This window comes from Phalacrocorax aristotelis, chromosome 1, assembly GCF_949628215.1.
Source record: "Phalacrocorax aristotelis chromosome 1, bGulAri2.1, whole genome shotgun sequence".
Taxonomy (NCBI): Eukaryota; Metazoa; Chordata; class Aves; order Suliformes; family Phalacrocoracidae; genus Phalacrocorax; species Phalacrocorax aristotelis.
This window is the reverse complement of record NC_134276.1, coordinates 155,398,682-155,421,801: the sequence shown is the minus strand read 5'-3', so window position 1 is coordinate 155,421,801 and position 23,120 is coordinate 155,398,682. Positions and strand designations below refer to the sequence as shown.

Sequence of the window (23,120 nt, the reverse complement as noted above, 5' to 3'; positions counted from 1 at the left end):
AACCAATCAACCAAACAAAGAAAAACCAAAATGAAACACCACAAATGTGATTATGAAGTTGCACTTTGTTTCTTCCTGCCTAGCCTTCCTTGACTGGCTTTTTACCTCTCATATATCTGTCTCTCATCTCCACAGTTGCACAACTTTTATGGTTCCCTTTGACAGGTGAGATCTGTAGGATCAGGTCCCGCAGGTTCATTTTTGCATATATGAATTCTCTAGTAAAATACTCTTCCAAACTGAAGCCAAGAGCTTCAGTAGGCATGAGAGATCAGCTCTAGGAAAAACATTCTGGCTTGGTAGAAAATGTTTACATAGCTTTGCTGAGAGCAGCAATACAAGCCTCTCTAAAAACAAACAACTCACTACAAACTGGAAACTTGAGCTCACTAGAAACTGATACCTTCTGAACATCATTTTTTTAATTTTTATAACTTTTAATTACAATGTCAGCCCTTGAGCTGTTGAAGCTCTGGTTTCTAACTGTCAGTGTAATCATGTACTATATCTGTCTGCATTGCTGGTATCTGACAGGTCTTGGAGCAGACATCCTATATATAGCCCTGCAAGATCATATTTCTGCACAGTCAGTAGAGGCACCCAAGTGTTGTTCCCCTGCATATGTCAAATGGTTTATCATGTATAAAGAGACCATGGTCCAGCAGGTAGGATTACTTATTTTCCCCCTCAAAATTTCAATTCTTGTTCCCTTTTTTTTCTTCAGAGGAAATGGACCAAAAAAAAGTGATGTTTCACCCTTTCTATGTGTCTATCTGCAGATACACAGCAGCTTGCTGCAATTTCAGACCACTCCAACATTTGATGCATGAGTAACTGATGCTACGGCCTGGGCATGCTGTGCTCACAGGGGTCCTGCAGCATGGGACCAGGCTGGCAGCGCCTCACGTTTCTACCTCAGTATGTGGAAAAACCCCCAAACCAGTACCTAAAGGGCTGGACTCAGGCTATGTTGGGGTGATGGGGCTTGTCTGGTTCTGCAAGGTCTTCTTCAGGTTGGTTCCCCAGCCACCCACAGAGGGGCCCGGCCGTGGGGTGCTGCAGGAAGGTGTGCTGGGGGGTTCAGCTCCAGCAAAGCCCGACGCCAGACCCACGTCTGGAAGCCTGAAAACATTTCCAGATCTTGCTCGAAACCCCACTAACATTTAAAATCAGTACCTTCTCTGGTAGGTTGTGATAGTTTTCCCAGTAAGACTGGATTTCCTGTTGGATGATGTCCAGCAGCTTGTTAATTAAATGGTGGGAATGGAGGAGGAAAAACGCACCCTGCAACCACGCTGCTGCTCTCCCAGCTTAATTTAGCACAGGAACAGAAAGCAGTCATAACAAGGGTAATAATTCCCAATCGCTTTGGAGAAAAACCCCACACTTACTTATTTCCAAATCTCAATGGTGAATTTTACATGTTTGGGAAGATTACATTGGGTTTGTAAAGGCTATTTTGGCTTTACTCTAAGTATATAAATGCTTGTTACAAAATATTAAAAATGCTCCATGTTCTGCTCTTCCTCTTTTCAGCAGTTATTAGGGGGGTCTCAGCATACTACTTCCCATCATTTAGGAAAAGATTAACAATTAAGTGACTGGAAGTAGGTAACTGCTGTTTTATCTGGACATAATATTGCCACATTAATAATGTAAATCAAAGTAATACAATAATGGAAACCTTTCTATGTCAATAATTCAAATGAGCATTTATGTATCAATTCAGCAAGTCATTTGACTGCAGATTTAAAGTTAAAGCTCTGACATGAAGTCTTTCATGTCTTCTTAGAGCACCAAAAGATGCAGTTATTAAGGAATCTGCCCAAGTATCATCAGTCAGTTTGTCTAACTAAAGGAGAAATTGTATTTCACTGGAGTTGGGCCAAAATCTTATTTTTCAACTTCACTGGTAGTACCAGGTGAGGAGCAGGGCTGGGGAGTCAGGGGAGGGATCAGGATCTGTTCTGTCATATTCTTGTGGATATTTAGCTGATATATTTTAATGTGTTTGCACATTTTGAAGTGTCATTATAGAAAAATAACATTAAAAACTGAAACATTATTTCAAAGCAAAATAAACTTATTCGGCTTATACAATAATCAAAGCAAAACATTCTGACCTTACTTTGTTAATATTTGAGTTTCAAAGGGTTTTCAAATATCTTCTTATTAACCTAAATCTGCACTTCCTCGTGAATGAAGTTTTATTCCCCACCTCCTCCTCTCCAATTCATCTACCTTATTTCTAATTTGCTCTCAACACCCACTTCCCTTCGTAATGCTTGTCCAGAACATGGCTAGTAGGATGCTTCAGTCTGAAACCTGCATTTGGCTTCCATGTACTGGACTAAGTTCTAAAACATGCTCCCTTCCTCTATTTGCCAAGTTAGGAAATTATAAAATAATATGTATGTGTATATATATATACGCACATATATATGCATGTATACACACATACTATTTACTGAGGACTGGGCTAGGCTGCAAAATTAGGATCTTGGTTTCAAAGACACTCTGCAGGCAAAGCAAGCTCGTGTCAGAGAACTAGCCTGTTCTGCTAAAAAAGAAGAGGGCAGAAACAGATGTGACATGCCTATCCCAATCCTGACTGGCAAGCTTAGGAACACTTGCAGCAAGATTTTGGCTCAGGCTCATCCTTATTTGCAGTGATTAAAAGAGTAAGAGCACCGCCTGCTTTTGATAAGATCAAAGGTATCAGAAACAGAATAAGGAGATTTTGTCTTCTCCTGCAAGTTCTGATGGTTCTCTCAGTAAGTCTTGATTTCTTGTTGGACTACTTCCAGCAGTAACTGTAGTTTGTGTGTAAGGTAACCTGAAAGGGGGAGAAAAAGGAAGAAAGTTTATTCTGGAGGAAATCTTGAGATACCGCTGAAAATCAGAGTATCAGCACTGATGGCTAGAGCACTTTAGGGTAGCAGATCACTGTATCTGTTTCCTTTCTTGCTGTACGTTTTCTTCTATTCACTGGTTACTGATATACCTCAGCACAACATCAAATCAAAAGAATACAAGAATCATAACTGAAATTATACATTAAACTCAAAACCAGGCTCTTGTTTCCCAGTAAATCGTTGTGCCACCAGGGCTACTCCCAAAGGAAATCTGTGCTAGACATTGCATGGGCTGGAGATGTATTTCATTTACACACCCACATCTGTGCCCAAAACCATCTTCACCAACAGGTAGCCTGCAGGTGGCACCATCTTCTCCTACTAGTCTTCTCCCCAGCCTTTCAGCAAGTATGCTTGTGCACAAGGTTACAGTGACTGCCAGTCAGTCTCTGTCCTAACTTTTGACCTTGTTGCTCAGCGTCAGCCAAATTTGACCGAGAGGTGGTCATCCTGAAGGTATGATAAAGCTGAGTAGAAACCAGGGCTGGGTAGTGAAAGCGACCCTGTTCCCCCCATTGGTAGACCTCAGCCCTGTCTTTTCTAAAAGAAAGCACTAGGCTGGCTTATCGATATATTCACAAGCCAGGCAAACACAGCTCGTGCCTGGCTGCCCAACCCGCAGCACAGCCTAACCCTCGTCTCTTTGGCTGCAGAGGCTGTGTCTTGGGAAAGCCATTGAAGGGGTGGCAGGGGTCACGGTCAGGATTTAGGTTTCATGAGGTCTGTTGTTCATGGAGCAATTTGCATTAGAGAAGATCCCTCCTAACAGACCAACATCCCCACCCCTGAGTGTGTTTAGACCCACGACACAAACTCAAAGGCATACTTACAAAAGGGGCTACGGCAATGACTTGACATTTGCTTGTGGATTATGAGGTAGTAGACTGGAAAACCACTTAAAACCATGGTACATCCGATGCTAATGTTCACAGGGTCTGAGTAGAAAGACATTGCCACTGTGAAGAGGCAGATGATGGTAAAAGAGACAGGAACAAACAGGGGAACCTGGTGAAAAGAGCACAGAAGACTAAGGTAAAACTGATGGCTGTAGCAAATCAGCCTCCATACGTGCCAGGACACACTATATTCATTTCTCCATCTTAAAGAAGATGAGAAAAATCATCCATCTGTCCTGCACGCTGTTTCTGTGCAATCAGTTGTGAACAAGTAGGATGCATAGAATAAAAATGGATTCATACCACCCTTGGAGCCCAATGAGCCCTTCGAGGTGCTTACCTCCTTCCTAATATAAACCTCACTTGCAGCTGGAAGCCGAGCAGGGGAGAGGTTACCTGTACCCCACTGCTCTCTGAGCATATTGCACCTGTGCATGCACACGCACACGTACCTTCTTGCCACCTGTGGCAACCACTGGTGGAAAATCTGAAGCCAAGAGTAGAATCAGTGCTTTGAAACAAGCTGTTCTTTGGTTATAACACTCAAGACTCATTTTGACCTGCCTCCAGCTTGCCTGAGACCTACAGAGGCCAAAACAGGATAAACCAGACACCCTATCTCCATAGCACCTGCACGGAGAAAACAAGTTTTGATGACACCCTGATGAAAGACCAATGAAGCAGCCAGAACTTCACTCTTACCCTGTTGGGTGAGCCAATTCATCTGGGTTATTTGAAGAGTAAATTGGAAAACTGCAATAGATAATAAAAGTGTGAAACATTCCCTTAGTCGTTGGATCCATCCTCAGTCAGGTAACTCCTCGACACAGCTGACAGAACGAAGGAACTGCCTGTCTCACCAAAGGTGACAACTTCTTTGCTGGTAGCAGAGATGCTATTTTTGGATGCTGACTGTGGTGAGCTGGCAGAGATCGGTAGGTCTAGTGCCGGCAGCCATCCAGCCACCAAACTTACGTGCCCTTGCTGTCATTCCTCTCCTACACGCATGCGCTCACACCGCACATCTGCTTGAGAGGTGTGTGAGTGGACTGCTTCCTCCTCTTACCGGTGTTTTCTCAGCATTTTAAATCAAAATGCTATAGGGAAGAAGTACCAACACAATCACATGTATTTTATTATTTGCTCTCCGTCAGCTCGTGGCAGAAGACGACCTCTCTCTGGCCACTAGAGTGCAGCACATGCCCACACCACCTGCGGGCAGCCCTTCCCTCTCGCAGATAGCTAAGCTTCAGGTTTGAAGTGGTTCTAAAAACCAGTGAGAGGGGAGAAAAAGACCAGCCAAACTGAACAAAACCCCAGCATTTCCCTCCCTTACTTAATCTGCCTTTACGAAACATTAAAAGCCTAAATCTCTGTCTAAACCAAAGTGGGGCAAAATCTTAGCAGCTGAAAACATCACCAGTGCTATCCACTAATAAACTTCTCCGAGAAGCGTGGTTTAAAAGAAAAAGACAAAACTTGTTTAAAGTCTGGTCTGGGTGAGCACACAAGTGCAGCCAGCCAACAAACTTGGAAGCTTCAGGCTCTCTGTGAAAACAGCGAAGACTGAGAAGGAAAATTAACCTAAACTTCACATCAGGCCTCAGGGAGGAGCCTGGGGAGATGCGGGAAGTGTTTCTGAGCCCTGAACTTCTTGCTGATCGGCTGCCAGGTGCCTGTGGCCTCGGAGGTCTCCTCTCCTCCCCAGGAGCTGGCTGGCAGCACCGTGCAAGCACGGCTGGAGATAGGAACAAACTGTGCACGCCTTGAGCACTGCCACAGCCAAAAGCCTTCTGCATGTTATCCAGCAGTGGGAAAGGTGACCCGAGTGCAAGAAAGCTGCTCCAGCACCAGCTCTAGCTTGGACATGAGGGGACCGACTGCTCCCCATGAGCAGGATTGCAGAACCCAGCAATGTGAGAAGGGCCACTGGAAGGGCTCAGCTGGAGGCTAAGGAAAGGCACAAGAGGACAAGGCATCCTCAACTTCCCACTGAAGAGAGGGAAATGAATCCCCTTGCTTCCCCCTCTTCCCTTCACCCACTTTTAATGCCTCTCACTGTTTAGGGTCACCAGTCCGAATATGCCTGAGCTTTGCAGGTACACACACAGGGTCGTGCCCACACAGTAAATCCAGCACTCTTCTGTGAACTTGTCCCACCAGCAACCAGCAAAACAACAGGTGCACCAGCAGCACTGGTTGGAAACCAGCATGGGAGAAGTCTGGACACTGCATGAGTCAGGCAGCTCCTCAAACCCCCTGGCTGCCTGGGCTCTTGGTACAACAGGCAGCTCATAAAGGTCACACACAGCTGGAAGCTCACAAAGTCACTCTCCTCCCTCTCCCTGGGGCAGGAGGGGAGGTCCTTCTCTACAGGGCCACACACACTCCACTGGCCATTAGTAGCTGTTTGCTGACTGCTGAACAAAACACTTTGTGGCATGCATGCATGCACTGTGCACATCCCCAGTGCCTGCAGCAGCAATACCTGCACACAAGCTTCTTTGCACTATAAAATATTTTTATGCCGGGAGATGATTCTACTTAAGTCAGGTTTTCTCCCAGGGTCCCTCCAGCCATGGCTTTTTTCCCCCCAAGCCTGACGTTGTTCTGCTTCTCAGCTTGCGCTGAGATTTACCTACCACTGAAGCAACATCCAGGCAAGGGTCCCTCCTTGCAGGCTCCCTACATGCCTTACTGAAAAATAGAGATCGAGACCCCTTAGAGCCTGAAGGCAATCATGGCCATGTCATGCTCTAATTATTAGGAAATAGAGAGAAGTGACAAGCCTGCACATTCCTGGCTGTTAGATACAGGCCATGCGTTACCTTGAATGGGCTGCGTAGCTCCGGGTGACGGTGGCGATGGACAATGAGCCCGAGAGTGGCTAATCCTATGAAGAGCCATCGGGAAAAGCTGAAGAAGTTCATTAGATGGTAGATATCTCCGATACACACCATGGCAGTAACCAAAGGGAACTGAGTGTTGTGAAGATGAAATACAGTCATTAAAGCCTTACTATGGTCCTTGGACTAGAAAGGGTAATATGGATCACCTCCTCCAGCCCCCCCTGCAATCACAGGCAGCTACTTCACAGCCCCAACATTTCAGAGGTCAGAGAGCTTTACAAAACAGTGTCACAGCCTGAAAGCAAAAGGCCTAAATGCACCATTAGGATGGGCTACAGAAAGGAGCAATGCTTTCAAGACCAGCATCATCTTTGATGCTTTATGTCCTAGGCTGGACAATTAAAACGTGCATCATCCAAAAGCCTGAGCTGCCAGTTCAAAGGCTACCTACAAAGGTACCTGCTAAGTTTTTAGCAGGTCAGCCAAGCTGCAAGAGGCACTGCTGCACAGTTAGGATGGGAGCTGGACCACTGCCAGGAAAAAAAACCCAACAACCAAACCACAATAAAACACAAAACTGAGAGCATCTCTGCAAATGCTCATGCCCTGCATTTCCACCACACCTGGGAATTTCAGTTTTCCAAATAGCCAAAGCCCAGTAGAGCTGTTTTCATAGGACAATATCAAGCAGCAACTGTGGCAGACGGTAGGGACAGTAGTTTTAAAAATTATGTCTAAGTCTATAAGGCAAGGACTTCGAGGTAGTGGTTTTGGATACCACTGCTGACACAAGGGGACTTGATACTTTGCTGCCATTTCCAGTATTCTACCTTCTTTATTTTTCAGAGGCTGACTCAGTGTCTCAACACTCTTTAAGACTCCTCAGCTTCTCCAGGCTTTGCAAGAAAACCAAGACAGCAAGAACAGGGCATGTCACACAGCCAGCTCTCCTTACCATTAACATGACAGCGGGAAGAGGTGTATGCCTTCGAATGTGGATCATGGAGAAGAGAGGAGGCCACTGTCCTTCCCTGGAAGCCACAAACAGAGTCCTAGGAAAAGACAGGGAACCCTATGCATTAGCTTCTCTCACCCGGACTAGAAATAAGAAGATCAGCTCCTGGACTGACCAGAGGCCGTGAGGCACAGCCCTGCCCCCACCACAGGTCTGCTATTCAAGGCCACAGTTCTGCCTTTAGCTGCACCTTGGGGTATTTGGAAGAAAAAAACAAAGTTGAATTCCCATACCTCTCCCTGGACCAGTTAGTTCAACGCAATGCAGAGCCCACCAGCAGAACCACTGGCAGCATCCCTTTGGGTGGCTCATTAGCAGAGACTCCAAAGTCCCTGCAACTCCAAAGTGACCATGAATGAGCTCAGGCTGGAAACAGAAGCAAGAAAGTTTCTTGCCATCAGAGGAGGGGTTAATCTTTCCAGTAGGAAGTGGAGAGGTCACAAACTTCAATGCTTTATAAGAGAGGCTGGTGAGTTTATAAAAGGGGATTGTCAGTCCTGATGCCTATGGGATTTTTTTTATATATATAAGAAATAGATTTTTTAATATATATACATACATATATATATAGTACAATTTCCTCAAATAATAGAGGATTTTCAATTCTCTGGCCAGCTGTTGGAAAACATAGTTTGGCATACTGCCGGGAGGCCAGATACACAAAAGACCAGCTACAAAATGACAGAAGAGAGCTCTCTGCCTCCATCCCTCCTTTGACTCATGAAAGGGCAATTAGGGAAAAGGCATTTCATCCAATTTTATAAATTTAATATCTACGAACAAACCATGCCAGAGCATCAGCTGGGCTGGAGCAGGGCCCGAAGCAGCTGGGGTATGAGTGTAAAACTGGTTTTATTGCTGTCTCTGTGGCTTTGCAGGGGTGTGGCTGGCCAGCAGCCAGGGAGGCCCCATCACTGTTTATGTGGCTTTTCTGCAGTGGTTATGTTAATGGTGCCAGGATGGGGGAGAGAAAGGCGATAGGGACCTGCAGAACCTCTGTGTCGTGCAGGGACTTCTCATCTTCGAAGAAAACCACGAGGTAGAGATGCTAATGGGGAGGATTCTCCACACCTGTATTTAATACAGGACTTCATGGTAGTGGATCAAATAACTCATTAGCTTTTGTGCTATGAAACACCCCTTTTGTATCAACTGATTTTTCCTTTTGCAGTCAAAGCTGTGAAACAGAACCAGCTTCAGAGATTTCGCTCAGCTACTTGAGACCAGCACAACGTGCTTCTCCAGGAGCTCTGCCCTCCTCTCCAATTTCAAGGTTCCCATAAGGACATGCAGTGTAGTCACCATGAAGCTGGCAGGATAATTTTTCCACAGAACAAAGCTTTTCTTATTGCTGTAATAAGACTTGCTGAGCCTCAACTATCGCTTTAGGAATAGCCCGTCCCCAATAACATTTCACTGACCTCAAAGCAAAGTCCTCGAGGGAGAGTTTGCCTTTGGCCAGAGATCCTCACAACAGAGGGACCCTGTGCCCTGCAGCAGAGCAGCTGGCTGAACCCAGAAAAGAAGACTCGGTCTCACTGAGCAGCTGCCAACATCAACAAAGCCTCTAGCTTACCAGAAATATTGACATTTCACTTTAAACTGGGGATTTAAACTGGAGGGTGGGGGGAGAAAATAAAAACCTTTGTTTGTGACGAGCCCTAGATACCAAAGTCTGGACCTGGCCAGAAATAGAAAGGGTAGACTCCTAGCCAACAGGGATCATCCTGTAGTTGACATCCTGGGAGTCAAAGGCCTTATTTTTCCCACAAGAGTAGCTAAAATGCCATTGTGTGGGTGGGCAGTTGCATAGGTCGCTGGTGCTTCCCTCCAATTCGGTAAGCCAAAAAAGTAATAAATTCCTAGGATGTGACCTTGAAAACGTGAGGATTCCTCCATTCATGGTTCCAAAGCAGGACAGTGCGACAAGGACAGGGACCACAGAGATCAGGCTTTTGAAGGCTCGCTGCACAAAGCTCTGGAGGAAGAGAAGCGTGACTTTAGGAACACATGGTGATCTCTAGACGTCATCAGATCCAAAAGAACGAAAGAAAACTTCCTCTATCGAAGGAGTAAAACATAACTCATAAATCTTGCCTTTTCTACTGTCATTTGCAGGCTATTTTTCACTATCTTTTAGGCAGGACTAGAAGTTACTGTTGCCCAATAATCCAGAGAAATGACAAAGCAATAAAGCATTTTCTAGGAAAACCATCTCAAACACTTGCCATGATCGCCCCTTCACCATAAGCTCACCACACTGAAGAAAGGTAATGGTAGTGGTGATGACTCACCGCAGCCACAGCAGGAGAAGCCAGGACATCTTGCGTTCCCAGGACCGTGTAATAGGAGATGTTGGTGAGCATGTACCCCACAATTACTGTTATCACAGACACGATGACAGCCAGGGGGATATTTCTACAAGAAAGGGGAAGACACACACACAAAGAACAAGCTGTTATCCCTTGTTATGAACAGTATTACTGCAGATTGCAGCTGGTGTTAGCTAGGTGAACCCACAAACTTATTTCCTCTGATACTGCGTTTGGGAAATCCATGGTACCCCAGAGGCTGGTAGCCCAGGATGACTTCTTCCCAGCCTTACCTTTCAGGTCTGACCAACTCTTCCCGCACAAAGCTGGTCTGAAACCTGCATGGTGGGAAGAGACAGGGAGAGAGTTTGAGCCATGACTCAGGCACCAGTCTGCTGCCCATGAAGCTGCCTCCCGTCACACCTACCAGCCTGAATATGCGAACATGCCTGCATAAAAAGCCAGGGGCAGCTTATCCAAAACTAGCGACTGTCTGTCAAAAGCATCCTGGAAGTTTTCGGTGTGGCCTGCAGAAGAGAGAAGCAACGGACACGGAACAGGGAAGTGTCAGAGATGCTTGTGACTTCCTTAGAGCCAGGTATTCAGATTTGTTTTGTTGTTGCTGTGTGGATGCATTTACTTCACAAACAATGACAGAACAGATCCATCCCCCGACCAGCTACAGGAGATATTTCAGGAAGGGCAACAGCAGTGGCCGGTTCTGTTGCAGACAGAACCTGATGTGGGAACAGAAGATCATGGAGACGAGAGGACCCAAGTTGTCCCGTCCTTTCTTTAGGCCCTAATTTGCTGTGTTGACCCCCCTCTTCCCCCCCTCCAGCCCCCTAAGCAGCTGGATGCACACTCCGCTTTGATGTGGTGCAGCCAGCGAGGCGGCTAATTCAGTGTTCACTGTGCTCCCTCCTGATCCCGCTGCCAGAGCGCTGACCCCAGCCCCACGCTGGCCAGAGCATGGGAACTGGGGTGGAGGAGGGAGCGTGAGCAGGGACTGCCAGCCTGGTCCCCCACTCTGGGCACGCTCCCTGCCTGCTGCCCCTGCCAGCGCTGCACTGTGGCGCATCGGCAGGAGGACGAACTGAGGACACAGAGGGCAAAGCAAATAAAATTTAAAAAGTAGAGGTGGCTCAGATAGAGATCCCGTTTTACCAACTCCCCCAATTTTCCTTAAAGTTATCTGCTTGAAATATCAACAGAAGGAAAAAAGGAAAAAAAAAACCCAAACTAACAAACAAAACCCTAAAAAAAACAACAATCAAAGTTAGGATTTTGGATATGATTTTTTTCAACTCCAAAAGCACTAGGGAAGGGAGAAACACCTAATGGCTTCTCACTCAGAGGAAGACCAGTAAAAAAACACAGTCAAAAGGGGTTGTATTTCAAACATTTTCAAATCCAGATGACCCAAGGTTTGGTTCCACATCTATATTCAGTTCTCCATATCAGTATCTTGAAAAGTAAAAGGTGCGGAGCTCACCTAGTTGGGTTTCACCAGGACAGGGATGAAATGGCACTAGCACATGGAGAAAATCAGGCCATTTCTATGGAGGTGCCTCTACAAGGAGCTCTGTGCCAAGGTTTGGGCATTTGGGTTTGAAACACCAGCCCAGCAAGTCTTTAAAAGAAACCTGAGTCAAAGGGAAGGTAATGGCAGAGGAGGGGACAAGACCGTAACCAAAAAAAACAGTAGGACAAGGCAGGGGAATCAGGCAAACTGATTTAAAAGCACAAAACTGATTTTTAAGCACTAAAACAAGTCCAAAAGAAAATAGATTTGAAGAAAACTAAACGAAAATAGAGGAGTGGGCCTACTGGGATATTTTTCTTGTGTTCTAAAATGATTGCTGATAAGTGATGGTGCATAAAAAGGATTTATTGTCTGCAATACATTAATGAGTGATTTACAGTCCCCCATGAGTCATATTAAATACAACCTGTCATACTGGGGTCTCTTGGTGAATTCTCCCTCCAGATGTCACTGGCAGTTATCCTCCCTGCCGGAGGACGGGTGCCAGGGCTCCAGATTGTCATTTGAAGGCATTCCTAACAATAATGGCTCGGGATTTCTAGCTGCAGGGCAGTCCTTCAGTTCAGAAGTGCTGCCAGCCCATGGGGATCTTTGCATGTTCAAAGGAGCCAGCTCCAGACATCAGAAACAAACATGAACATGGAGTCTACTGCTTGCATTTTCTCTGCAGAGGAAGGTAATAGCATGAAGAGGGAGCAGACTTCATCCCTTGAGTGGGAATGCCTTGGGCTTTTCTATAAACTAAGGCTTGGATCAAAGCCAATACTCTTGTATCATTCCCAGAAGATACTACTGGTAGGGTTCCCCACCACCACTCTGGGAGAGCACGAGTCCATTGTGAGTTTACTAAGTTACTGCCAATATCAATTAGGAGGTAAAAAATATTAGCTTAAGCCACAGAAAGGTTAGAGGTACAGTTACGAGGGTTCAGCTGACGGCTGGTAACTCATTACACAGCTGTGACTGGCTTGTGTCACCATGGGATGCTGTCACACACCCCTCACGTCCATCAAATTCGTGCTGCTTTGGAAGAATTTTGAGCCATGCTGAAAACAGGCAAGTCTGACACCGAAGAAAGACTGCCTGCAGAGGAAGGTGCCTGTATGACCCTGGGAAGGCTCACACAGCCTCAGGCACTGAGACTCGCTCAGTTTTGGAGAAAGCACAGCTGAGCCAGTTGCATCAGCCTAGTGTAACGGTGAAACTTACTGCCAGCTACCCTGGTCTCAGCTCCCAGCTAATTCGCGTCCACCACACAGGCAGAGAAAGCTCCTGCCAGCTAAAGGAGTACCAGGCTTGTCACTAGGGACCGACAAAAGCTGTGACAGGCAGGCACGTCGAGCACCCTCCCTCAGCCATGCAGCAGGACACCTACCCTTGGCCAGCAGCATCATCCCTGGCACGATGATGAGTGCAAGAGCCAGGAGCTTGATGACGGAGAGCGCCGTCTGCAGCCGGGCACTCCAGGTGACGCTCCAGGAATTGAGGGTGAGGACCATGTCTGGAGAGGAGACCACACTGCTACAGCTGTAGCCCATGCTTGACACACTCAGGAAAAAATACAGCAGCATTCCCTGCTCTAAGGATGCCAGGGAGAAGGCTGCATCTTTACAGAGAGGATGCTGAGAGTGAGACATGTCAGAAAACATTACAGGTGTGGCCCAGTGTATACAGTTTGAAGGGGGAGCTGAGTTATGGTTCTAAAAGGGACCAGGAGCCTGGTTCCTGTCGGGTGATCCACACCTGCCTGGGGGGAAAGTGTGACTTTGCAAGGACGTCTCAGCAGCCCCCTTCACAGTGGTCTCTGTGCTAGTACACACCAGCCAGGAGCAGGCAGGACCGCTTCACAGGCTGGGTGCACTAGGCAAGGAGTCCAAAACCTTGAGCCTTACACCCTGAACCCAGGTAGCACTTGCACAATTATACATGAAGCGTTTCTGCTTCTATACTTGGCACAATCCCGGTGACCTAGGGCTCCAGTTGGTCAACAGGGAGGCCCTTTCCCCTTCTTGGGAAATATAGTGGCCCCAAACCAGCACCTTGGATAAGGAAGTTTTGGGTGGCCAAGGATGGGGCCCCGATTCCACAGTTATCCCAGAAGATAACACCCTGTAAGTGCCCCTGGTCCAGGGCAGAGAGGCTCCGAGATGGGCAGCCCCATAAAAGTTAGTACTTACAGTACCCCAGGAGAGACACGAGCTTCACAGCAGGGACAGGGGCTGCACAGGGGGCAAAAAATGGCTCCAGCATGTAGCGTCCAAACGCCAAAGAAACCACAGCGCTGTTGGCAGGCCTGGAAGGGGGGAACCGAGCACAAACTGCAGTCTGTGGACAGCCAAAAAATGACATGATGTAAAACTGCACAGAACCCAGGAGGGGGGTGAATTTTCCCCACCCAGCTTAATCCTGCTCTCCCTTGCAGACGGTGAATTTCCGTAGAGTATTTTTCATAGGTTTTTTTTCAGTAAATGGGTTAAAGATCATATGCTGAAAAAAGATTAATTCTCAGCTTGAAAGTAGAAGTTGAGATTAATCATACTGAGCAATGCAGTGTGGTCCATATGTCCTGCTTCTTCTGAGCTTACATGAAGGACACAGGTTATTGAGAGGTGAAGACTTTCTTCTTAAAATTAAAAAAGAAGTGATTTACATTTTTCTAAAATCTTATTTAGCTCAGGTCTAAGCCAGAAAGTTGTCTCCACAGGAGAATCCAAAAAAGTTTCACAATGAAAAGAGAAGATCTGAAGTAAATCTGACATCTGTTGCCAGTCTGAAAAATACCATGGCCCTTGGAGGATAACCAGCTGCTAGGGGAGAAGACAGATATTCTTCAAGTACAGATCAGATTGAGCACAAATAACTATTTACTCATTATGCCTTCTTCCTTTTATCACTGAAAATCTTTAAAAGTTATTCAGATTGTTTCTACTCTTTCCTTTACAAACTGCCTAAGCTGTTACCTGCCACCATAACTTACGGGTTTTTAAATCATCACAGCATCCAGCAAAAGGCAAACAAACAAAATCTCTTACCTGATAGCAAAAAACTCTGCCCACAGGAACAGGAAACTTGGCAGAGGCCCTAGTGTCTCCAAAATGTAGATATAATGTCCTCCAGACTTGGTGATTCTTGTTCCAAGCTCTGCATAACACAAGGCACCTGGAAAAGTTCAGGTAGAAATGCACTGACTAGATTATCCCATGGATTTTCTCTTTTCTGTGTGACTTTTCAGGGACTGTATGACTCTGTTTAAAATAAGCAGTGAATTGGAGGAAGAAAAAGGGGTTTAGCAGAAAGACTCTTCCCTATTTTTCTGTGCTACAGTGTTCTGAAGTTTTGAAATAATTGACTTTTCTGGCTGAAGGAAAGAAATTCTCCATTTTCTGGTTAATGATACAACTTTTCCATGAAGTTAGGTGGAACGGTGTGTGACAGAATCATCGCACTAAGCTACAAATGTTTCCTTTGAAAAATGTCCTGGAGGTTTGGGTTCTTGCTTCTCCTCACAGTTAGACTGGTGAAACAGTGCTTACAATGAGGCTGCAGCAGCTCAGCAGACAGGCTGCGGCTGAACTGCTCATTTCCATCATGTTTTTGATCACAGACCACATTCCTGTGTCCTTATATTGCATCTTCACATAAATCCCTTCCTTCTTTTGAAGACACCGGGCAGAGGATCTGGCTGGAAGGGCATCTCCTCTGAGAGTGAACACCTGCCACCAGAGGAAAACATGCCCAATGGTGCAGAGCAAGGGAAGCATCTGTGTGAGAGGCTCAGTTGGTCTCTGCTCACATGTTCATGTACAAGTGCACCAACAGAGCTGGGACTGCCTGCTCCTGCCTTGACAAGTGCCTCGGCACCTCCCTGCTCCTGCACCAGGGCATAACGAGAAACCCTGGGAGAGGTGTGCCAGAGAAGACAGCTTAAAACTTCAGGCAAATGGATAGAAACTTTTATGGATCCACCTGTGCCAAAAAAGTCCCATCTGTGTTTTCTCTATAGAACAATTCATCATGCCATTTGAACGTGTCTAAGCATGAATCTTAATCCCTGCCTACACTGGATTCCCTTGCTAGGTTAAACATCCTTTGTTTGCCAAAAGAAATCATAAAACACTTCACTTCTTGGAGCACAAGTCTCCTTGCAATGGGGTGGAGTGCTGTTGGGATATGACCCTGTGGGGTAAGACCATGTCTAGCTGTGCAATCTACTTCTTTGCCCAGCTCAGGCGGCTGTAGAGGAAGAGCCCAGAGGAACCCAGTGGTGATATGGCCATGCCTCCAAGTCCCGTGGCAACTGTGCCATATTCAGGTCATGCCTATGGTGAGGACCTCAATTTTTCCTGCCTTTCTCTTGGCAAATTTGTGCAGAATACCTGTTCAAAGTGTTGAATATAGCCAGACACCTCACCTCATTTATTCCAGTGGGTAGCTTTACATGCTTCAAGCGTGCGTTTAAGTGCTTTGCTGAACTCATGCTATGGGACTTATATAAATGCTGTACTTGAAAGAAAAAAAAAGCATAAAAGAAAGCAGACTTTTTAAAATGTACTGCAAAAAAAGTGTCAGAGAAATGATCAAGGGAGGTCATCAAGGTGATAAAAGGGAAGAACAAACCAACAAATTTGGCTACCAAATACAAAACTGGATAAAGAGGCTCCCAAGGCCCTTCAAGCAGAGTGTATCAAAGGATGCAACGGAGAGAGAAACCTTTCCAAGTGCAAAGCTTGGGCTACGTGATCAGCACACACATTATCATTTATTGCTCTGTACAGTTAAAAGAAACACCATGCTCACGTTATATTTTAAGGTTTTCCTTAAGCAAAAGTAAATAATTTGCCAAACAACTGCACATAGGCCGCAACATGAAACATTGGTACGCATATGCTAAAAGCAAGAACCACACTTGTTGCCATATTAAAAATTGAATGTCTCGATTTCTAAACGTGTGTACGTGTCATAGTGCCAAGGTGGGTTTTTTTCCATGTGGAGTATTTCTCATTTATTTTTCTTTTTTTTCTTAAGTTATGATAGAAGAAGAACTTTAAAGTCGCACACTGAAATAAACATCAGTGTTCTCCCCAGAGCTGAGAGATCTTGCACTTCTTAACAGGACCGTTAAAGCATTTCTGAGATGGTGATTTTATACAGTTAATGAAGGAAACTAAAAGCCATACGGTTTATCCATCACAACCTTAAGAACTACATTATCTCAGAAGAAATAGAATGAAATTGTCATCAAAAAGTCAATCCTTTGTGAGAAAAGACTGGAATTAAGTGCCAGAAACCGAGCCAAGGGTAATGCACAGAAAGCAGGGCTGAGCTAATCTGCTCCATCTCCTGCTCCAAGGCAGCATCAGACATATCCAAACCATTTCTGACAGACACCCAGACTCCCACCCCTGGCTGGTGGATACTCTGCAGATCCCCAGGCAATCTGCTCTAGTGCTTCTCTATCCTCATCGTCAGATAGGTGAACCCTTATGGCATATTAAGACTGTATTTTCTTGCCCTTTCCACAGCGTCTATGAAAAGCCCTCAAACTTGCAAGTGCCTTTCAGATGCCCACATCTCCCTTCCACCTTATAAAATGAGTCCTCTCATTTTCTCTGAGCTTCCTGGGCAGACACCATGCTACCTCCATCTGCAGTCATTGTCACTCCTCTGCCCTGGACTTCCACATGATTTCATATTCACAGACCATAAGTGCTGGGATTTTCTCAATCACCCCACGGGCATCATTGAACTAAAGACACCTAGTGACAACCCCCACCCCTACCCTGGCTTCTTCAACCTTTGTTTCTGTTGCAGTAGGGACAGGGAATTTTTGGTATATTCTTCCCTCAATTTTTTATACGTAAAAATGTGCTGCCTCCCCTCACCTCCCAGCTGCTTAAGCAAAGGCTGACAAAGCTCACCACTCACCAAACATTGAGAGGATCCCACAGGTAAACCAGACAACCAGGGAGAAACCCACGCTGCCGGAGTTTTTGAGTACTCCTTTTGGGGAAATAAAGATGCCACTGCCAACCATGCTGCCGATGAGAAGCGAGAAAGCCCTCAGCAAAGTTATCTTTTTCCTCAGAAAGACAGCCTCCTCTTTTTTCTTGTCTTTCCCCATGGCTTTCTTCTAATCCCAGGGGAAGGTCATGCATTCAGGAGCTACGGTCTCTCTTCAAGGCTCACCTGTAAGACGAGGAAAGAGTTTGGGATTTGGGGGTCTTCTTTTCTGGACAAGATATTTCACAGAGACCTGACAATATCCGTTGAATCTGTTATCCTCAGCAGCTGGAAGCACCAACCAAACCACAGGAAGCAGCAATCAAGCCACAGGTGCATATAACACAATATCATCTCTTACGTCAGTACAGCTCTTGAGAGGGACAGTAAGTGTTTCCTGCTTCTTCTGCCAAGGAGCACAGGACATTACAAGTTGCGTGCCATATTTCAGGATATGATTTCCAAATTCAGCTTTGATGCCCACACTGGAACTGGCCAGGTTAGGGTTAATTTAATGGGGCCTAATTTGGGGGAACATTGATATCAGCACACTGGCAGAAAACAGATTTCAAGTTGCAAACCTAATAATCAAGACCCTCCGGATCTTGATTAAAAGGTGTTTGGTGTGGGGTTTTTTTTGAGGAGCAAAGAGCTCTGTTAGCTCTGACTTAAGCTTTTTTAACTTCCTATCCGTCCTTGCTGAATGAACAAACCCTAATTTTCTCACTAGGGCTTCATTTTATCAGTTTTTCTTCATATACTGTCAAGCCTTTCTGCATCAGCATATTGAAGAGTCAGGAATTTTACAGTTTTTACAACGTTTACGATTTTAAGACAGAGCATAGTCATTAATATCAGACATGTCATTTCTTCTATTAATATAAAAACTTTCTTGGTAATAACAGCAGGAGAGAAGTTTTTCCTAGAAAAGAGGGAACTTCAGACACTCCAGGGATCACACGAGTTGATCTAGATCCAGTTCTCTTGCACAGCAGTAACCTCCTACTTCACTGTGTTGTCTCTCCCGTCTCTCTCTCAAGACCTAGGCTGGCACCTCCAACCAAGAAACTCACCTTCTTCTTGGTAGGTAAGACAATTTCACATCAGTTTCTACAGTGTAATCTGCTTAGCAAATCTGTTTGTAGTTTTCCTAATAGCAGATAGACATTTTACACTGCTAATTAACACTGGTAGAGCAGACGAGACAGGTTTGGAGTAGATAATTTGGCTCCTGTCCCTCCTCCTGCCACACATCCCCTCCAATGCTCACATGCCTGGCTTTAGTGTTTTTTTCATTATGCTAACTCATCAAATTTTGCAGGTATAGCTAGTATTTGCCCCAGCCCCGTGGCTGTATTCTATTGCAAAATTACACTGTACATTAGATCATATTTTATGGATTTCTTAAATTATTTAATAATTGCAGTGCTGTGTCCAAGAGCAGGCAGCAGTCACTTATAGAAGCAGATCTAAGCAGACAGAAGGTATTTTCTTGATAGTCTATATTTTCCATCCATAGATATAAATATCCCCATAAGTTTGAGAGGACAATTCTTGTTACTGCTCACTCCTGATACCTCTTTATACCCCTGTATAAACTCAGTATAACTAAGGGCTCCTCTCCCCCATCCCCTGCTATTTTCCCACCTAGAAACCGGCAGGAAGAAGCAGGGGTTATCACTTTCTCTGCACACATATGAATAGCACATGCAGAAAGCCCTCTCTCCTGCCAGCAGTGTTAGCTGGTTTCGCTGAGATCACGCCAAGCCTGCACAAGCACCTTCTCAATCAAACCAGCCAAGCTTAGTTACTAAACCTCTAACGAGTCCCGGAGGATTCCTTAAGGCTCAGATGGGTCACATCAGTCTCGTCTGGTCCTGCAGAGCTGCTCCTCAGAGTCCCAAAACCTCACAGGGCTGCTGGAGACGGCGGCTCTGGAGGGGCAGGGGAAGACCCCTGGGAGCTCCCAGAGCCATCAGCTGCGGTTCCGTCAGACGCTAATTAACTAACTCACGTGAAATACCGATATCGTCTGGTGTTTCTTAGCCAAAAGGAGAACCACAGAGCATTCATTTGCAATGGTGAAACACAAAGGGCTCACCAAATTAAAACCGAAGAGAGATGTTGTGCACAACTATGTCTAAAATGCTGTTGTGAGATAAGTAAAAGGGCACTTATCTGTTTGGCTGGGCGTTAAACAAAGCAGGTGCATGTACAATCCATCAGACTCCCATTTCTTGCTGGGATCCCGAAGCAGCAAAAGACAGCGTCTCTTTGCGGGCTCTGAAATTACATAAAGAGGGGGGAGGAACAAAAAAAAAGGAGAGATAAATCAAATTTACAGTCCAGGTTAATGATCCAAAGTAAATACCAAACTCCATACTTCTGTCCACATGCTTTTTTTTTTTTCTAATACTACTGCCATGCAAAAGTATTTGGAGATAAAACAGTCCAGTCCAGTAAATTTCAGAAATGTGAAATCTACCAGGATTTGTTCCAGAAGCTGTTGGGGTGAGGAAAAAAACAACAAAAAAAAAAGAAAAAAAAAAAAAAGAAAGAGGAACAGAAAACTATTGAATAGCATTTCAAAGAGACACCTAGCAGAGCCCACTGCCTGGAGAGACCATTCCTGCCTGCTCTACTTTCCAGCTACGTTCCAGCACCAGGCACATTAAAATGCAGAGATGTTAATCCTTGTGGCAATGCTTAAGAATATTCACAATGTGCTTAGCACAAAGGAAACACACAAAGCTGCTTTTTGTTCACCCTTTTGACTTAAAGGACAGACTTAAATCCTTCTTGTTCCAAAATGCAGTACCTTTGCGTCATCAGCCAGAAGGACTGGAGAAAAACAAACTCATTTCACAACTGTTCACACCTGCTGGATCTTTACTCCCTTGTTCTTCATCTTTACTGATTTCTTCTTTTTTTTTTTTTTTTTTTAAATTTTTAGCTGTTAATCTTACCTCATAAGCGCTGCTGCATGGATGGAGATGAAGGAGACAAGCATAAAGGGGAAAATCATATTTGTTATTTGTAGTGGTGTCTAGAGGCCCCAGCTGAGAGCAGGACCCATCGTGATCAGCGCACAGGCAGAGTAGATGTTATTCTGCTGAAAAGCCAGCAATATAAACAAGCAAGTTGGAAAAAGCAGAGGAGGGAGAAAGCATCATTCTCAGCTGGGGAGCTGAGACCTAGAGCAACTAGTGACCTTTCTCCTGCTATCATGAAGGAAGCGGGTGGCATCCCTGGGAAAGAGATCATACCTCCAGAGTCCCAGTTCAATGACTTAAAATAAAAGAGAAAAAAAAAACCAGTTACTAGGGAATACTAACTATTTACAGCTGTATTTTCTTTGCATGGGCCTCAATCAATACCATACAGCCAAGAACAGGTTAACCCCTTCTTTTTCATACTGCAAAAGATGCAGACATCAAACTGTTCCCCACAGTCTCACTATTTTTTTTTTTGGTGCCAAAAATGTCACTCCAATTCAATGTCCACCACAAGGCACAGGATCTAACTAAATAAAATCAGCAGTGAATGGGAGCTTTTTTATTCATGCATGAAAGTAGCATAAATAAGCTATAATGAGACTGGTGGTGGTCTGTTCTGGGAACTCGATCAGAAGATCTATTTAGGAGACCTGAGAGGTGTTTGTTTATAGACCAGAAACAGGCTGAAAAGACAAGACATGCAGCTCAACTTCTTTTCAGCTTTCTACAGCTGGTTTACCACCCTGGATAAGAAACCGAAAGGGACAGTAGTTAATAAATCAGACTCAGGCTTGCAGCCTCAGATGTAGTAATAAATCCAGAGTGATTGCCTTATGTGTAAATGTAAGAATAATTTCCATCTGCTCCTCTTTCTACAGAGTTGCACAAATTTAGTCTTGTGAGTTTTCTATCAAAAGACTGCCATTTCCTAACATTTCTTTCTTAATGAAAATATTTTTTTTAAGCCTTGACAGCAAAATGGTTCTTGGCTCAGGTCACACTTAACACTTTTATCATCTCATTTAGGCATTTCCAGTTGTCCTTTGGACAAGAGTGATTTTTTCTGGAAAACAGACGGATGATGTGGTGAGTCTGGACCTCTTGATGATGTGATGATGACCTCTTAATTGAGAGCCTAAAAGCGTTGAATCCACACTTTTGCTCTTTGGCTAGAAATTGGACTTAACTGAGTCTGAGTGAGCAAAACTCGTGTTGCTTTTAGAGTTCCTTCCTACCAGTATTTATGTCCTACACCAAGTTTAAAATTATTCATTACAGCCAGTCTGCCAAAGCAGCCATTACAAGTGAAGATGTTTTAATAATAGTAGCGCCGATCCATTTTCACAAGATGTACAGATTGTATGATGTCATCTCACTTTTCTAAGCATCTGAATGTAACTCTCCATCCAACTGCCAAAGAAACTCACACTTCTGTGCAGCCAGAACTGACTTTCCATGAATGTTGTGCAGGAACGTTGACTCTTTCATGAGCATGTCTTCCTTTCCTGTTGCCAGTGACAAGCAGAAAACAAATATGGGAGAGACACACACCTCATTAAAATAGACTCAACTCTTCTTCTATAGCACCAGCTATTAAAGACTGTCAGAAAGGTACACCAGCATGGCTGTGAAGTGAACTAACATGATTCCCCTTTCCTACAAGCACAAGGGATCACCCCAGGCACTAGCCTCCCTGCCCATCGTACTCAAAGGAGCAGCACCCAAAGGACCAGGCGCTGGAGCACATAAATCTTAGGAAAAATAAGTCACTTAACGAGGAAGCTGTCTCACATAGTATTGCTTCCCGAGGCCAACATCTTGGCTCCGTAATATCTCTTGTGGGGCACAGTGTAGGGAACTGTCCTTAGATCTTTGTTCTTTTGTGGATGGCTCTCCAAGTAGCAAGCTGTTTTCACTCTCCAGATCAGACCTCCTCCCTGGAACAAGACAATTTGTCCTATTTGAAACTGTTTTCTTAGCTGCGTAAGACAGAACGCAAACAAAAATAAATCTAAACATTTCTAGAAGAGACCCAACAGAGAAGTCTGACACTGTAGCAAAGTACGGCCAAAATTTCCCCAAATGAGAATTCTTCTTAACCGTTTCAAATTAAAAAAAGAAAATCCTGTAATAGAGCAACCTCCCGCCTCCTCCCAGCGATACGTCACACCACATCAGCGCTGCGGTCTGAGGGTTAGTGTGCCTTTGATGTGGAGCTGGGCAGTGCCAATGCCTGACAGCCCTTGCTCCTGCAGGAGAAATTCCTCCATGAACCAGGTCTTTGTTCTACCTCTTGCCCTGGCTGAGAACTATAAAAGATATTGCTCCTTAGCCACTGCTTGGAGATTTATCAGAAACAAGCTTAACAACTTCAAGCCGCTGCCTAGGGAACATGGGCCCCCATCACGGTGTAGCAGGTGCTAAACTGTCACCCATTCCTGCGGCTGTCGGTCTGTGGAGCTGCTACAGCAGGGGGTTTTATCAAGGCCAATATACCCATCAATTTAGGCTAATGGCACCATCATCCAGAACCACTTAGTGCATTTGCTTTCGAGCAGCAAACTGATCCCAAAGCCTTCCCAGAACCGTTC

At 45.1% G+C, this 23,120-nt stretch overlaps 1 protein-coding gene across 2 annotated transcripts; it reads right to left on the bottom strand.

Annotated features, from left to right (window-relative positions):
- Nucleotides 1-708: 708 nt before the first annotated feature.
- Nucleotides 709-22,015, bottom strand: LOC142068197 (cystine/glutamate transporter-like). Of its 2 annotated transcripts, XM_075117465.1 has the most exons (13): nt 19,350-22,015; nt 17,459-17,719; nt 14,566-14,692; nt 13,711-13,826; nt 12,909-13,034; nt 10,415-10,514; nt 10,281-10,325; nt 9,970-10,093; nt 9,550-9,653; nt 7,616-7,712; nt 6,640-6,789; nt 3,746-3,920; nt 709-2,836 (listed from the first exon to the last, which is right to left on the bottom strand). In XM_075117465.1, the coding sequence occupies exons 2-13, from the start codon at nt 17,652-17,654 to the stop codon at nt 2,772-2,774; spliced, it is 1,425 nt and encodes a 474-aa protein (XP_074973566.1). In that variant the 5' UTR covers nt 17,655-17,719; nt 19,350-22,015; the 3' UTR covers nt 709-2,771. The 2 variants fall into 2 exon arrangements, 1 of the variants encoding a protein (XP_074973566.1); XR_012664222.1 differs by having other exon boundaries at nt 6,640-6,727; nt 17,459-22,015.
- Between the last annotated feature and the right edge of the window lie 1,105 nt (nt 22,016-23,120).